Consider the following 18851-nt stretch of genomic DNA (forward strand, 5'->3'; position numbering starts at 1 on the left):
GAGCCCAACGTCCCCCAGCTAGGGAGAGAGGATACACCCCACGAGCTGACCTGTGGTTCTTTCTGCGTGACCATGGGGAAGACATGAGGAGGTGGGATGGGAAACCCACTTCTGCCCTGGCAGCGCGGGTGCGTCAACTCAGGGAGGGAAACATTAACCAAAAGAGCTCCACTAAAGTGAAGGTAGCCTCAACTTCCCATAACCAAGATGCAGGGTATTATAAAAGGGAGGATGATTTGTCAGATCCCCTTGAGGGAACCTCCAATATCTATGCCCAGGAAGGAAATAATAACCAGGGCTAAAGGGGCCCTGCCTCCAGCCAGGGAGAGGCATGGGAAAACTGGATCTTTTGGACAGTGTGGATCCGATGGCCTGGCACATCAGAGCCACAGAAACACAGACCATTAGTTGATACTGGTTCACAGTGTACCCTAATACCACTGGGATACGTGGGGAAGAACCTGTTTGTATTGCTGGGGTGATGGGGGGATCACAGGAATTGACTTTGCTGGAGGCTGAGGTGAGCCTGACTGGGAAAGAGCGGCAGAAGCATCCAATTGTGACTGGCCCAGAGGCACTGTGTATTCTAGGCATAGACTTCCTCAGGAATGGCTATTCCAAAGACCCAAAGGGACTCAGGTGGGCTTTTGGAATAGCTGCTGTAGAGGCAGAAAACATTAAGCAATTGAACACCTTGCTTGGACTGTCAGAGAACCCGTCTGTAGTGGGACTCCTGAAGGTGAAGGAGCAGCAAGTGCCGATTGCCACCTCAACAGTGCACCACAGGGAGTACAGGACAAATCGAGATGCCGTGATCCCCATCCACAAGATGATCCGTGAGCTGGAGGGCCAAGGGGTGGTCAGCAAAACCCACTCACCCTTCAACAGCCCCCTCTGGCCTGTGCGTAAGTCTGACGGAGAATGGAGATTGACTGTGGACTATCGTGCATTGAATGAAGTGACTCCACCGCTGAGCGCTGCCGTGCCGGACATGCTGGAACTCCAGTACGAGCTGGAGTCCAAGGCAGCAAAGTGGTACGCCACCATTGACATTGCCAATGCATTTTTCTCCATTCCTCTGGCAGCAGAGTGCAGGCCTCAGTTTGCTTTCACCTGGAGGGGCGTGCAGTACACCTGGAACCGACTGCCCCAGGGGTGGAAACACAGCCCCACCATCTGCCATGGATGGATCCAGGCTGCACTGGAAAAGGGTGAAGCTCCAGAACATCTGCAATACATCAATGACATCACTGTGTGGGGGAACACGGCAATGGAAGTATTTGAGAAAGGAGAGAAGATCATCCAGATTCTGCTGGGAGCCGGTTTTGCCATCAAGAGGAGCAAAGTCAAAGGTCCTGCCCGAGAGATCCAGTTCCTGGGAGTAAAGTGGCAAGACGGGCGGCGCCAAATCCCCACTGAGGTCATCAATAAGATCACCGTGATGTCTCCACCAACCAACAAGAAGGAAACACAAGCTTTCCTAGGTGCCATAGGCTTTTGGAGAATGCACATTCCTGAGTACAGCCAGATTGGGAGCCCTCTCTACCTGGTCACCTGGAAGAACAAATTCCACTGGGGCCCTGACCAACAGCAAGCCTTTGCCCAGATCAAGCAGGAGATCACTCATGCTGTAGCCCTCGGCCCAGTCAGGACGGGACCAGAGGTGAAGAATGTGCTCTACTCTGCAGCCGGGAACAAGGGCTTGTCCTGGAGCCTCTGGCAGAAGGTACCTGGTGAGACCCGAGGCCAACCTCTGGGATTCTGGAGCCGAAGTTACAGAGGGTCTGAAGCCAACTACACCCCAACAGAGAAGGAGATCTTGGCTGCTTATGAAGGAGTTCAAGCTGCCTCAGAAGTGATTGGCACAGAAGCACAGCTCCTCCTGGCACCCTGACTACCAGTGCTGGGGTGGATGTTTAAAGGGAAGGTCCCCTCTACCCACCACGCCACCGATGCCACATGGAGCAAGTGGATCGCCCTCATCACACAGCGCGCCCATATTGTAAACCCAAATCGCCCTGGGATTTTAGAAATAATTATAAAGTGGCCAGAAGGTGAAAACTTTGGTCTTGCCGATGAAGAGGAGCAAGAACAAGTGACCCGGGCTGATGAAGCCCCGCCATACAACCAACTGCCAGCAGATGAAACTTGCTATGCTCTTTTCACTGATGGTTCCTGTCGCATTGTGGGGATGAACCGGAAGTGGAAAGCAGCCCTATGGAGCCCCACACGACAGGCTGCACAAGCTACTGAAGGAGAAGGTGGATCAAGTCACCTTGCTGAACTCAAAGCCGTTCAGCTGGCCCTAAACATTGCTGAAAGAGAGAAGTGGCCAAAGCTTTACCTTTACACTGATTCATGGATGGTAGCCAATGCTCTGTGGGGCTGGCTGGAAAGATGGAAAAAGGCTAACTGGCAATGTAGGGGAAAACCAATCTGGGCTGCTGATGATTGGAAAAACATTGCCAGTCGGGTAGAGAAGCTACCCGTAAAGGTCTGTCATGTAGATGCCCATGTCCCCAAGAGTCGGGCTAATGAGGAGCACCAACACAATGAGCAAGTAGATCAGGCTGCAAGGATAGAGGTGTCACAGATAGACTTAGACTGGCAACACAAGGGAGAGTTGTTCCTGGCTCGATGGGCCCACGATGCCTCAGGTCATCAAGGCAGAGATGCTACCACTTATAAGTGGGCACGAGACCGAGGGGTGGATCTCACCATGGACAGTATTTCCCAGGTTATCCATGACTGTGAGATGTGTGCTGCCATCAAGCAAGCCAAGCGAGTGAAGCCCCTCTGGTATGGGGGGCGGTGGTCCAAATATAAGTATGGGGAGGCCTGGCAGATTGACTACATCACACTGCCTCAGACACGCCAAGGCAAGCGCTACGTGCTGACCATGGTGGAAGCCACCACTGGATGGTTGGAGACCTACCCTGTGCCTCATGCCACTGCCCACAACACCATCCTGGGCCTGGAAAAACAAGTCCTTTGGAGACATGGTACCCCTGAGAGAATTGAGTCAGACAATGGGACTCATTTCAAGAACAGCCTCATAAACACCTGGGCCAGAGAACACGGCATTGAGTGGGTGTACCACATTCCTTATCATGTACCAGCGGCTGGGAAAGTGGAACGGTGCAATGGGCTGCTTAAAACCACCTTGAAGGCACTGGGTGGGGGGACTTTCAAAAACTGGGAGATTAATCTACCAAAGGCCACATGGTTAGTGAACACCCGAGGTTCCACTAATCGAGCAGGGCCTGCCCACTCTGAGCCCTTGAGAATACCAGGTGGAGATAAGGTTCCAGTGGTGCACATGAGAGGTATGCTAGGAAAAACTGTTTGGGTGAACTCTGCCTCCAGTCCAAACTGTGGGGTTGTTTTTGCTAAAGGACCAGGTTGTAACTGGTAGGTGATGCAAAAGGATGGAGAAATCTGATGCATACCCCAAGGAGACCTTGTTTTAGGGTGAACTACCTATGATACTGTGCCTGTATCTGTAACTGTATGGATGTCTATAATTGGAAGATTTTAATTTGATGTAGCATGATGGTAGGGGAAAATTCGGGATTGATAATGTTGGGGGTTAGTTCTTTCCCTTTTCCTTTTGTGGAATTTTCCCCATTGTCATGTTAAGATACCTGTTGACTAGGCCCTGTTAGCAAGGGGGAGGGGAGAGAAGAGGGAAACCCCTCGATATCCAAACATCCAGAAGAGCAGACAGAAGGCTCTGGCTCGGCCCATTTCCCCACGGAGTTCGGACGAGAAGGACAATCGCCTCCTCGGTCCCATCTCTGCCATCCCAGCACCAGGAGCCATCCTCACTGCTGTGGGACCCTGCCCTGCTGCCTTCTCGCTGTAACCTGCCACCATCCAGCACTCTGCTGAGCACCAGGACCCACACCGTGAGCGGAGGGCTCTCTCCATCTCTCTCTCCCCCTGGGACAGCGCTGCCATCACCCCCAGCCCTCCTGCAGCTCTGCGGGACCTGCCTGCCCCCAGCACCGGGAACTGCAGCTCAGGGAAAAGGTGCCTGCAGCCAGAAAGGGACTGGGACTGAGTTACTGCTCTGTTTGTGGCTAATTTCATAACTGTTGTTGTTCTTGTTTGTCTTGTTAGTTATATTAGGAAAGAACTGTTATTCCTATGCCCATATCTTTGCCTAAGAGCTCCCTTCATTTCAAAATCATAATTGTAGAAAAGAAGGATCACATTTTTCAATTCAAAGAAAGGCTTCTGCTTTCCTTCACAAACACCTGTCTTTCAAACTAGAACACCTGTTAACCAAATATATTCAAACAGAAAAATTAGCAGCTCTGGATCAGATATGCCCTATAAAAAAGTGAAAGTCATCTGTACACTCAAAGGCCAACAAAACCATGTGATAATGTGGTTTTTCGTTTAAACATTCTATGTGATTTAAACAGAGAGGAATGGAAAAGTAGAGTCACATTATGCATGCACAACACCCTCTCCAAACCCTCAAATTATTAAAACAGGCTAAGGTATTTTCTTGCATGTGCAAACACATTTTTACTTCCTCCCACACATGAAAAGGCATGTCAGATGGGGTTGGGGGAACTACAGGTGTTTGTAAAAACATCCAAGAGAATCTCCTTGAACTATGTAAGGTGCTTAACCGCATACTTAGTTCCATCCTGACTTAACTTCAATAATATCCAGTTGTTTCCAATTAGATGAATTCTTTACCCCAGGAAAATTTTAATTTATCCCTCAAAAATAATGTCTAAATTACAGTTGTCAGTATGGAATACCTTTTAGTGTGCTAAAGTTCCACATTAGAGCTTCTACCAAATTATTTTTTTGTTCAAAGCGCAACAACAAGATCTTTCATCCTATGCTTTTCTACCCACATCTGCTCATTTTGCACTATCTTTCAAAATCTTAGGATAACATGTTAAAACCACTGAATTGGAACAGAGGTAAGATGCCAAAATTTCAAATAATCTGCTGTATTAGCTAATTTGTGAGAGCACAGGAATTGCCACATGGAAAGGAAACTGCAGTCTTAATTTACGAGATTTCAGTGTACTGGTGAGCTTGACCTGCATTCCAAGCAAGACAGATGTTGACTTTTAATTAGAAGTCATATAACATTACACAGATGCCAAGAGTTTAAAAGAAGCATGCTGCACTGGGTTTTTAACATCACATTCATTAGTTCTTTAAGAAGATGTTGTTAGTTTCTCACATACCACTCACTCATTATTCAGATATCAAAAGCACTGAAAAATTTCTTAGTGACAGAAAAAAAAAGCCAAGCAGTGAAGCATACACAAAGGGAAGCAAGACACACACCAAATGGCTCTGCTAGATATTAGGAGATTCTACTGTTACTTTAGTAATCTTCTGAATGCTGTCTTCAGAAATCTTTTTTCTCCTGAACTAGTGACAAAATTTTCCTGTGTAGTCTGTAGCAATCTACTCTTTGTTGCTGTGCTGGTTCTGGCTGGGGTAATTCTGTTCACTGTAGCTAAGTATGGGGTTATATTCTGGTTTTAAATGTTAAATTATCCTTTTGTTGACAAAAATGATTATACATGAAGCAATCTTTATGGCATGCATGTGTACACATTCTTCTCTAAAATTAAACATGAAATGTAAGCAGTGGACATGAATGTTTTGAATTCACTACCTATTCTAGCAGTGTACAAGTAGCTGGGAGGGGACACAGTCAAGACAACTGACCCCAAACAGACCAAAGGGATACCCCATCCCATATCCCACTTAGCATATAAAGCTGGGCAAAAAGAAGGAAGGCAGAAGATGTTTGGAGTGAAGGCATTTTTCTTCCCAAGTCGCTATTATGTGCAATGGAGCTCTGCTTTCCTGGAAATGGCTGAACACCTGCCAGCAATGGGAAGAAGCGAATTCATTCTTTGTTTCATTTTGTTTGTGCACACAGCTTTTGGTTTTATCCATTAAACTGTCTGTATCTCAACCTATGACTTCCGTAGTTTTTGCCCTTCCTGTTTCTCTCCCCCATCCTACCACAGGGGAAGTGAATGCTCAGCTATGTTAGGCTTAGTTGCACCTTCCTGCATTTTTTGCATTTTTTTCTAAAACTCAAAACTCTGAGAATTAATTATGCAGTGACATCCTCAATGTGTCAAAACTCTTCTTTAATAAACTGGCCTACAATTAAGCAAACAAATATACTATTCATACTTTCTATTTAAAATATGAGCACAAGAGATAAGGGAAAAATCTATGACTACCATGTCATGGCATCTGGAGTTGCACTCCCCCAGCTGCAGAACTTTGCTCTTCCCCTTGCTGACCTGCATGAGGCTCCTGTCAAACCCTTTCTCCAGCCTGTCCAGGTCCCTCTGGATGGCAGCTTGACCCTCTGGTGAATCAGCCCATCCTCAAAGACTGGTGTCATCAGTAAAACTGCTCGTGCTCCATCACCTAGCTTGTTAATGAATAAGTGGTTGAAGGAAGGATTGGACAGAGTACTGACCCTAGGGGTACAGCAGTAGTTACTGGCCTCCAGTTAGATTTTGAACCACTGATCACCACCCTTTGGGGGTGATCTTCATTTTAGTAATACACTATGTAAATCATTGTAATTTCTGTTAGGAAGAAATCCATGTAACAGAAAGGATAGAATTGGTAATAGCATTTACCTCATTATGAACTGATGATGAAATCCATGCACTACCCTTAACAGTAGGTTAAGTACAGTATTTACCTTGCAAATAAGGAATCCTGAAGCCCTACCTGTTCTCACTCCTGAATTCCTCCTTAATCAACATTTAAATAAACAGAAATTACTGAGAATTCAGACACTATTACATATATCAGATGCACAGACCTGATTTAAGAAAATATACCCTTCTTATCCTGTAGCTCCTTTTGTATGTATCCTTTGCTCCTCCACAGCTGAAACGTCATTTCACCCCTTTTTAACATTTTGTTCCACTTAAATTGGCAGAGGCTGAAATACTTAAGCAACCACAAGCTACTTCACAGTACCCCACTGTGCACAACTACAACTCTACAAAATAATTTAAGAGCACAGTACCCATTCCTGCTCTTAATCTACAGTGTGTTCTTTGACCCATGAGAGTCCACATTCAAGGAAGGTTATGCTCATGTTAGCCACATACTATGAAAATACTGAAAACTCAAGGTATTATCTGCATTAAAGTCATCCTAGTGAAACAAGAAGAATATAATTAGAGGAATACAAAAAGTTTACAACTCACAATCTTATATAAAATCAGGGAATTTATATAAAATTAGGGGAAATTAGGGAATGTTTGAATTGCAAACATTGGAAGAACTCAGAATCCTTAAAAAAACCCAGTATGTTAGTTCAGCAGAAAAGCTGCTGCAATCATACACAATTCTAATACAATTTTTTATTGTGCTGTAATACAAAATTTAGTAAAATGAAATAATCTTTGATGAAGGATGCTTTAATTGAAGTACTTTATTCTCTTAGCTACCAATTATCAAAAAACTTCCTCTAAAACCTTATATTTAAAAATTTTCACCCCTTCCCAACAACAATTTTTTTTTTTTAAATAAGAATGAATGGCTTGCTTCCATCTCTTGCTTCATAAACTTTAGTTATTTTTTCTACTTCCTACTGTTTCATAAGTGTGTTTGAGATAATTACTTTTGCTCAACTTGCACTCCACACATGAATATGGCGTTCTATATTTTATATAAAAGTGGTACAGAAAGTAGGAATGCACATGTTGCCAAGGTTTCCATTTAAACTTTCAAGGAGAGAGATTTTTCTTTGAGATTGGTGAATAATTACATTGGATTTGTTAAAATGAAGTTCATATATTTGATAAAATAAGTTTTTCTTCTAGGTTTGAGCATAATGCTTACACCCTTTAGGAGTGTTATCTTGCAATTTTAATCTAGGCCTGATCATAGAAAGAAATACCAGAAAAACAGAACTGAACTGAAAACGTACAATAGCGCAGATACTTATTGCCATGGCCTCTAAAATAAACCAACAGAAAACCTTAATCACTGAATATAAAACAATCCTCATTACTCTTTGTTTAAGTAAACTTATCTGCCTCCATTATTGCAATGCATTATTACAATGCATTATTACAATGAGATTTTTTGAGACAATAAATCCTTTCAATCTTGAAAGTAGTCAATATATCTGAAATTATACATAAATTTGGTTCAGTATTTAGTTAGCACAAGCAGCAAATTACTCTCTTTTTTTCCTTTTCTCTACAGGATGACATGCCTTGACAAGTACAGGCCACCATTACGGGTGATGAATTCCTTTTGTTATCTGACAGAAATATTGCTATATTCTCTGCTAGAAAAAGTTAGAAGGAAAACCTGTGACACCTCCAAACTCTGAAGAAATAAGAACATAACTGAAATGCATCTCTAACATTAAGACAAGAAACTCTGCTTTTAAATGTCAATAGCTGCAGGCTACTTTGTGCATACTCAATAAATACATTCATTTCCTGTGAGTATGTATTTTGCATTTCGTATTTTGTATTTTTCACTTTTAATGGTGAATTCAATTTCCTAAAGGAAAATTGAAGATATATTTTGACATTTAAAAATGCATGTATTAGACTTTGACCACGCCCACAAGAATTACAGCTTTAGGCCAAAAACCAACACCCAAAGACAACCACCTTGCTTCTTGGCATTCCTACAGAATACCAGGCCAAATTAGTGGGTATCACACAGGTAATCCAGAGTGCCACAGGAATCCTCTTTGGAGTGAAAAACCCAGCCAAGGTAGAGCTGTAGTAACTTCATCATTCCCTGCTACAGGCTGCTTCTGCCTTTCAGATCTCTGCTCCTCAAAACTTGTCGTCAAGATGATCTTCCCCACAGGCAGCACCATTACTGCCATTGCTTCCCTCTGCACCATCTTAATTGTCTCCTGCCAGGAGATGACCATCTTTGTGATAAACTTGGCCTTTGTAAGTCTCCTTGTTTCTATACAGTACCTCCCAGTAGGCAGAAGAGCACTTCCCTGAAACTGAGACTGTCCTGCACCTTCCTTCAATTCCTCCTCATGTGCTATGCTGGCCTGAGGGTCACACACCACATGTACTCTGTTTTGACTGCAACAGTGAACCTCAGCTTGCTTCGCTAAAATAAAACAAACCCCCCAGATAGCCCACTAGCAAAAAATTAGCATCATGACAGATTTTTACTAATAGATTTTCATGAAGAAAATCTCTGACTTAAATTTATAACTCTTCAGAATTTCTTCCATGTCTAACTCATCAATATATTCATACGTTGCAAGACAGATCTTGCATCAGATCTGCAGAGAATTCTCATGTCGTTTGCAAACTTATTTACCGGCATTTATTCATGTACTAAGAAATACCTGGTTTTTTTGTTTGTTTTTTTCCTCTCAGCACTTTTCTTTCATCATTTATGATCCACCATTTTCCTATGTACTCAAAATGTATCAGACCGTATCACAGGCTAGTTTGTCACACAAAAATAGATCCAGAATTTTAAAATGAACAGTAATGAACACATGGCCTAACTCACTGGACAAAGGAGCAGTTAATTTTGTTCCATAAGCTCAGAATTTAAATTAACTACAGAGCATCCACATACTATGACTATTTCAGCACTAGTGAAATAGTAGCAGATCTCCAGAGTGAATTAATTGGTGCTTAGAATCTGAAACATGTTTAGGGGAAAAACATTATTTCAGACTAGATCTTTCCTGATTGTGAAAACTGAATTCCCTCCCATGAGCAGTTTTGCATCCTGGGCAGACTTGCTCCAAAGGTGTATTTATGATCCAAGTGAAAACTTTAATTCAGGTACATTTAAATAAAAAATGGTATTCGTTATGTTTTATTCTCTTTTCTAGCAGTCAAACTGAAACACATTCACAACTTAATACAGATTTTGTAGTCTGCAAAAATGTAAAAAAAATATATATATTTCAAGAAATCTATAAGCCTATAAAACACGAGGTCAAAGATGTTAGAATGCTGAAACACATCCAGTGTAAAACAGCATTTTTATTAATAAAGTCCTTGGATGTGCTCTGAGTTACTCAGGGACTTTATGTACCAGTCAGTCCATCAACAACAACCTGAAGAATATAATGTGCATTTTTTTCTAGAAGACTGTAAACAAATATCACACACTTTTCTATTAAAGAAGTTATTTGCAGATATCTTTTTAATGCCCTCAGTTTTTCTAATTTAAATTCCATTATTACAGAATTATTAAAATTCCAAGCAGGCAATTCAGTCTACATGAAATGGTACATGAGACAGGCCTTTTGTGACATAATTAAGCCTGTTCCTTTCAAGGGCAACGTCACAGAAGGTGAATATTAATTTTACTAATACAGTAAAGGAGGATGAAAGACTGCGGGAAGGAAGGAAAGCAAAAACAAACTTAAAAGCATAACTTCATTTTTTTGATGTGAAGTTTGCCGTATTTAACTTTTAATTTCCAAATAGGTTATCACAGGAACATCCATTTGCATAAAAAAATAATTATTACATGAAATGACAATGACTGCTCTGCATTATAATGTGAACAAAGCAAAAACAGTCTTTGCAGATGCCAAATGAACTTTAAGCAACCGATGAAAGACACCCTGGTAAGAGCACATGATGCATAAATTAACTCCCAGCACTAGGTGTCAGAGTGCACATGCTACTTTGGAAAACAACTTAAAATGTCTCCACTTTCCCATATGAAAGCCAGAGTTCCATGCAAATTAAAAAGGAAAGCTCACAACAGTCTTCTGCTTCATTCTGAAGTACTTCTTCAGAATACAGCAAATAGTTTTTATCAGATGGGAGAACCAAAACCACCCAAAAATTATAGCTCAAACCAAAACATTTTAAATATTTTTGAGAACAGCTGCTCTAAAGAAATTCAAATCACATATCTAACACCCTTTTCAACACTGCATTATTTGGCCAAACTGCTGGTCAGGAAGCACTAAGCATACTATACATTGGTTTTAATTTCCATTAAGTATTAATAGCTGACACATAGAAATTGACATTCTATTTCATAAATTCATGAAAGCCTACATGCAATCTGTGCAATATGTATATTTAAAAAACCCTATACAGTTTCCTGTCACACAATACTTTCTTAGTTCTAACAGTTACCCTTTCCATTACTTCATGTAACATACCAGAATGGAAGTAGAAAGGTTTAGTAATCCTGATGGAAGTACCCTTGAATATTAACACTGATGCATACCAGGACAAGGTAAGTCATATGAAAAAACAGATGCAGCCTGTGGGCTTTATGGATAGATGCCAGTTACTTGCATTTTGGGAATTTTTGGGAAAGTTGAGCAGTTGATGTAGTTGTGCACTGCAGCTACGATCAACCACAAACTAGCACAATCCTAGAGGAAATACTATTATTTCCACTAATTTTTAGTTAATACTAAGTTTAGTTCATACTAAGATTAACTCAAGTCAACAAGCCCAGAGAGGAGTGGACCAACTTCATTTTGCCCCTGAGAAGAAGAAAAACAAAAGACCTGTTGGAGGTTAGGTTTTCTCCCTCTTTGTTCCTTCTCTTACAGAATTTTCTCCCATTTTTTTGCTAAGAGACAGTAAGGGGGGTAAGGGAGACAAAAGAAGGTGCCCCGGGAAGGTGCAGCTGGCTACTCTTTTCTGAGGGTTTCTCTTAAAGAGGCAGAGATATCATGAGAATTGATATTGGGAAATAAAGGTGGCTGGGGCAGCTGTGAACTCCCTCTTGCTCTCTCTGCTTCAGAGAATGGTCTGAGATGATTCCTTTGGGGGAATTCGCTGCTGCTGTTGCAGGAGCGGCAATGGTGAAATTACCAGGAATGCCATTTAGGAATATACTTCTAGACACGTACTAGAAAAAATATTTGGCTATAGTTACACAACCCTATGGATAAACTGAACTTAAGTCTATGAAAAAAACATACAAAATGAAACAAAAAAGTCAGGAATAAGAAACTCCCTCTCTTCAAAGTAAGCAAAAGAGAATGAAGAGATGCTGTTTTACAGCATTACACATTTAAAACAAACACAGTATTAAAGAGAGAAATTTGCAAAAAGATTTAAAAATATTTCATTTTGAGCTTGACCACCCCTTATGTGTAGCTTAAACAATTTTTATCAAAATGAATTATATTCACACATCAAAATTAATGTCCCATGCTTTCTCATGTGATCTAAAATGAATATAAGCAGTAACTTAGGTTCAATGAACCATCAGTTTAGTAATCAGCAAGATATTAACACAAAAATGTGTATTTCCAATGTCCCATTCTTAAAATTTTAAAATTATATAGCATCGTTAACTGCAGATTAAGTGAGAAAAATTGTGAGAAAAAGAACATGCTGGACTTTCTTAGGATTATTAGCAGGAAAAAACTAGGACCCTGGATCAGGTAACTAATGGTGAAGTACAAATTGTCATAATTCCTAAAATTTTGTTGAACACAAAGACTTGAAACCAGTCTCAAAAAAAATAAATGTATTGAGTACAAAGGGATTACCCATAATTAAAATGCAAAGATATTAGTGGAGTTGGTTTATGAATGAAATATCAACTAGGTAGCTACTAAATGCAAAACTGCTGGAAGAAGTAAAAGGAGACTCTTAAAACACTGACACAGTTTAATATGTAGACCTTTTTATTTCCATCCTGAAAGACTCTGCAATAGCTTCCTGATTAAAAAGGGAATTTTTGTTTTAAATTTTCATTGATTCTGGAATATCAGTACCTTTTCTTGTATCCAACTTATTTTTGTGATATAAAACATAGACAAAATGGAGTTGATATAGAGACTTTCTCTATTATATAAAAGATATTTTTTACTTTATAGAAGAAAGGGCAATGAATTACTACTTTAAATTACTTAGTAGGGAAAACCCAATTGTGAAACTGAAAAGTACGAGGATACTTGTAAGAAGTTAAATGCCATGCTTTCAAAATAGCAGAAATTCATAGTAAGAATCAGGATGGAGAGTTGTTTTAACTAAATATATTGCACAGAGGTGGGAAGTTTGAAAGAGATCAGGAACAGAGTCACAAAATGAACACAAATGAAAAATCTTCTGAGGAGTTTCATAGGATCTTATTTAAATAATAACAGAAAACCCCCCAAAATTATTGTCAGTTCAATAAAGGTTCTGGAATGTATGCATTACCTTTACAACGGGATTAAGCAGAACAACCCCTGACTTCTTTGTAATAACCTGCTTTGTGGTGTAATGGTGTTCTATGAGCTGAGGAATAGTTGGAAACCCAGTTCCTTCAAAACGATATTGATTCTGTATGGAGGCAAAAGGAAAAAAGTTATTTCTCTATAAGCAATAGTTTGAACAAGAAACTACAAAAGCGCTTTACCAAAGTTCCTTCACTAGTAACAGTACAGAATAAAATGTAGAGTTTTACAGAGTTATTTTAGATTCTTTTTCTGACTTATTTAATACCTTTTACACTAACTTAACTGGAATGACAGGAACATTGTTAATTAACAAATGCAAAATTACTGCATCAGTCATTTAAGGCAATATGACTAAATAATGATTTTAATTCTCCATTTAAATAGATAGGTCAGTTACAATCAAAACTACAACCGAGTAAAATAAAAATATTCTATGCCAGAAAAATCAACACCAACTGCTGAATTATTTCTAAAAATTACAGCAAGTAAACTAAAAAATCTATATGATAAAAGAGACAAAAAGAGATACATAATATTATCCTTATCTTCCTTCATTTATTGTCTCCTAAAATCAGTAAATCCCTGGCATAGGGTATAGGATGCATGACTGGTCTTTGATAAAGAGTATTTATCAGGAGAGTCTAAATGAGCTAGAGACAAAGGCAAATAATATACAGGCTTCAAAGAGAAATTGGGCAGCTTATTGTGAAACACAATAACGTCTCTTGCTTTCATAAGATTCAGCACCTAGTTTGAGAGCTTTTCCCACAAGGCAATAGCTGCCATAAGCCAGCCTGACAAAGCAACAATAAACAAGTACTGCAATTTAAAAAATTCAGAGCACAGATGGTGATTCACAAAACTGGTCAATGAACAAGTTTACCACTGACATGCATTCTTTCTTGCCCCCAGGGCTGAATTCCTTGCACAGTGCATTCTAAGTTCATTGTTTTCCATTAGGGTTAAAGCATTAACTTCCTGAAACATGTCATTGCTGTTGGTAAAGACAGTTGGGTCAAATCAGTTTTTAACATTCACAGATCTCTATCATAAAAATGTTCCCATAGCCTGAACACTTTGTTATTTATTAAACAGTGACTCAGCTTTGATTGAATACTAACACTAGTTTCCATTTCTTTCAGATAAGCTCCTTCATTCTTTTGTGCTGATGACCCAAAAGAACTGCTGTTCTAAGAGTCTCCTCAGCACAACCACCACTACTGTCTATTATTTCCGACTTCCAGATCCAGTCACGTGCCCATCTGCTACCATTTATGTAAAACTGTCAGAGAAGGCAGTATCCTTTGATTCTGTGTATTTACACCCAATCCTGATCCTTTACTAAGATCAGTAACAACAAAAATTTTTAAATGGCACAGCCTCAAATAAGAATAAGTGAAAACAATGGTACACCTGAATGACAGCAGTAAATTTTGATGCTCAAAGCAGAATGATTAATTAATCACATACATAATTGTATCAAGATTAACCTTTAAAATAATGGTAGAACCAGACACAGAACACTTCTACAGGTAAAGGACTGCTGTTAAAACTAATGTCCTACTCTAATCTTCAGTACTTGATTCAGAAGAAAATACAGAGACCTGTCAACCATCCAAGAGTATGGTTTGACCTGTCAGAGACTCAATTCCACACTGTTTATACCAGTGTAAACAAAATAATCCTTTGTACTAAACTCTCCTTGAACTTGCCTACAAAAGCATTCATGAATAAATCCTTCACTATATGACCCTAACACTCCCAACACCTACTTTCTAGAGCTTAATGAGCTTTTTCTCATTCTCAGAAAATTCATGGCATAGGAATGCATACTGAGTACTGAATATCTTTAAGAAAAAAAAAGTGTTAACTTCCATGACCGACAAGAAAATTACCACAAATTAATCCCAAGAGCAGATGAACATAATGCTCTATTGGTAAATGTACAAGCAGATAGGTATCTTGACCTGACAATGCTGGGACTGTCCAAGCTATGCAACATTAAATAGTTGTTACATTTCAAATGTAACTGCAAAGAGAAAGTACAAAATTATTGAGATAAAGATAGCTTGTTTTGTTTTATTTTGCTTTGGTGGGACACCCTCCCCATCCACGTCCCCCCCCGCCCCCCCCCCCCCCCCAAACCCCAAAAGAAGAGTCATCTTACAGGTAGCCCATAAAGTAATACTTGGAACTTGGATTTGAAAGTCCAGTCCATCTTTCTGAAGATCTACTTGCCACATACAATGATTTGCACAAAATTATTTCAGTTAGACATAATGTGCATTTATTTCTGCTGGGTCAGATCAGGGAACACCAAGCATCTAGTAAGACTCTCTAGGTACAGGTAATTTTACTGCTTTTATTTTCTCATTTAGTGCTCTGACACATCAAAATAACATCATAAAATCAAAATAAAATAAACACTGAATGTGTGTTCACTTCTACAAGGAAAATTCTAGGTAAGACCTTATGAAAACTTTCTAGCATGACAAGTATCCATAAACACTAATCCTAGAGAAGCATTCCAACCTCTCTGAAGTTTGAAAAATATCACTACTTCTCATTAAAAGGAAATAAACCAGGTACACAGTATTGAGTTAGCCCCCACCATGTTGCATCATCTGGGGATTCAGATAATGAAATTCCCGCAGTGTAATATCATTAGATGATTAAATTTGAGAATTCTTCTGTATGTGGGAAACTCTATTACAAGAGACTGAAGAGACAGTAATACTGAATCAAAACTGAAAATGATTTCCTGAAATTCCATACTTCAAGAAAAATTTCTACCAATGTTATGTGAACTGTCTCATTTTAATAAGTTTAAAATTCTGCAAAGTAAAAAAGAAAAATACATACATTAAAAAAACCAAGCAATGGGTTGAGGAGAATAAAAAGAAATACACTGTATAAAGGTAGATAACATATTGTTCATTAAGTCATCAATTTTTCCTCAGAGCAACAAGGGGGTCAGTTAAAAGCATACACACTGTGCGACAACCAGAAGTGTTTGTGTCATACTGAACAAAACAATAACCACAGGACTAAAAAAAATAAGCATCTCAAGCAACAGGGACTTCAATTTAGATATGTATAAAAATCAACACAGATTATTTTCTTCTGCATAGCTGTTTTCATTTTTCTGGAAGTAGGAACTTTATAGCCTGAATTAGAAGTAACCTAATTTGCACCAACTACGAAAATAAGTAAACAAATAACCAAATAACCAAATGTACATGCATAAATGAAGAGTAACAACTTCCAGATTTCAAAACCTTTACAGAAATCTTGGGTTTTCAGTGTAAGACAAAAGATACTGAATAACTTGATACTTCATACTTTTCCCTTTGGTTCCTAAAACGACCTTTACCCCTGATTTCTGCACTGATAGAAATATTTCCAACTTTCACATAAAGGCTAAATCCATTTGCTAAAGTAAGCTATGTAGATCCTAAATTGAATATTCAGTACAGTATCAGAGACGTACATCAGCATATTGTATGATAAAGTGTCTCCGTTGTCCATCTGAAAACACAGAAAGGACATATTCACCAGGTTTCCCGTGGCTCTCTCGCACCAAGAAGTCTCCTTGCTGTTTTAACAGCTCCTGGGCTTCTATTCTTGGAATTGCACCATGATACCAGTCTTGCTCAGCCAATGGTTTCTCAGTGGTTGAGATTACATCAAAGAACTTGGGAAAAATATTGAAGAAAAATGTTACTATAGTAGTACAGAGTTTGGTACTTAAGAGTTTGCTTATACATGAAAAGTATCACAAACAGAAATTTATGTTTTATGTATCTAAACTATGTATTTCTATTAACCAACAAGATCAAGGCTCTTAAGTGCTTACACTTGCACAAAAGCATACTGAACATTTTCTTTTCTGTTTACCTAAAAAAACAATATATCAAAAGCCAAAGTTTTAAGAACCATCCATAAAACCATGTATTTTTTTAATCTGGCTTGCTATTTTTTGTAAGCCATACAGACTAACTCTCACACATTCTGATATGTTATTCACAACCAAAAATTCATCATTTCTCTATCCAGACAGAAACTTCTTGGACACAAAACAATAATAAACTCAATTCATACAAAGCATTTGAACTGGATAAACTGTTTTCACAGAATTTATCAATTGCATCCCAAATAAATTAATAATTTTGAGGATTTTCTCCAAGCATGTACCCTGTAGTGCAGAATACACACCTGGGTGTAGTGTCCTTATGAACTCCATGATAAGAGTTTCTGAAGACACAAAGATTGTAAGGAATTATTTTCACTACATGGAATTGGTTGCAAAAGGAAGCTTCTAGCTGTAAGCGGAATTTAGTTAAGTTTTACACATTAATTTTAACATGCCTACATTATTTAAGAAAACAGTGAAGTAAACTTTATATTTTGTCACTGACCACTTCAGATTTGTTTATGGGTAGGAAGGCAAGCCCTCATTTAAGCTGTATGTAATTCAAAAACATTGAGTTCATAGAAATTCTCACAGCCACAGTGGTAGAACTCTGAATACACACATTGTGAGTAGAACAGGTATGTGAATGTTCCCCAGCCTCTTGAACTACACCTAGGTAACATCATGGAGATCTACATCTCAATGAAGGACAACAGATGCAAGCAAAGCACACCACTGTGAATTAACCTCTCCATTAGCCATTTCTCTGCCCTGAAAAAAACCCAGGATGGAGGCCATCTGTACATTTAAGGTTTTCCTCAGGAGATACTTAGATTACAATGCCTCACCTAGTCCAAAAAATACTAGGAACAGTCTCAGACTCTCAGAGTGGAAATGAGCAGACCCAAGAATGGGAATCTATACAGAAATTCTTGTTTCCAAATATCTGCAATTCTTGAGCACTTGCATTAATATTTAGTTATTAGAAAATGTCTTTGTTGGCTTCTGGTTGCCCAAGTTATACCTCAAAGAACTAGTTTAGTCCAGGATCTTGATGGAAAACTGGAGAACATATCTAAGAAACTGACAGGCCCTTGTGTTCTCAGACATCAAGAGACACACAGAGAATCATCATGGATGAAATTTTCATCAAGTAGAATTTCAGACCTGAGATTTGAAACAAGGACTATAACCAACAGGTTCATCACTAGAGTGAGTGTGCTCTGTTACAGAGCCAGAGATAGGAAGGACTATGTAAGAAATAACTACAGCTTGCACGAAGTTTTTAGAGGCAAAAGCTGTACTCCAAGGTTATGTGTTTATCAGCACAGTGAGATGCTAAAAAGCAGATATATTGATTGGCCAAGAAAGCAGTCATATCTTTCAATTTCATCAACAGTTAAAAATATCCCAGGTGAAAGCTGTTCACCACTGTTTAATGACAGTACGTAATTTTCTTTCACAAATTCCTAAAAAAAGAGAAAAGTTTTCAGAGTGTTAGACAATGTTATTTACTTGTTATTGTCAAAGATGCTGAGCTTGACTTGAAAGAAAACCTAGACCTCTCCTATGCTCAGAACCAACAAAACCTTTAATACAGGAGCAGATTGCTACTTGAGAGGGAATGTTCCTAAGAATAAAAGGACGGTATGGGGTTACTAATCTAATTCATGGCCTTCACAAAAGAAAGTTTAAAAAAAAAACCAACTTGATATGCAATTTAGTTTATAGCTTAAGAAGGAA

At 39.1% G+C, this 18851-nt stretch overlaps 1 protein-coding gene across 3 annotated transcripts in view; it reads right to left on the reverse strand.

The window, feature by feature from the left end:
- FER (FER tyrosine kinase) overlaps nucleotides 1-18851 on the reverse strand; it is a 162685-nt gene that overhangs the window by 57333 nt on the left and 86501 nt on the right. For all 3 annotated transcript variants that reach the window (XM_062513104.1, XM_062513103.1, XM_062513105.1), the window contains exons 12-13: nucleotides 16686-16889; nucleotides 13176-13298 (exon numbers count right to left, since the gene is read on the reverse strand). In XM_062513104.1, the coding sequence (XP_062369088.1) occupies nucleotides 13176-13298; nucleotides 16686-16889 (327 nt within the window). The remainder of the gene's footprint in view (nucleotides 1-13175; nucleotides 13299-16685; nucleotides 16890-18851) is intronic.

Source organism: Cinclus cinclus, chromosome Z, assembly GCF_963662255.1.
Source record: "Cinclus cinclus chromosome Z, bCinCin1.1, whole genome shotgun sequence".
Classification (NCBI taxonomy): Eukaryota; Metazoa; Chordata; class Aves; order Passeriformes; family Cinclidae; genus Cinclus; species Cinclus cinclus.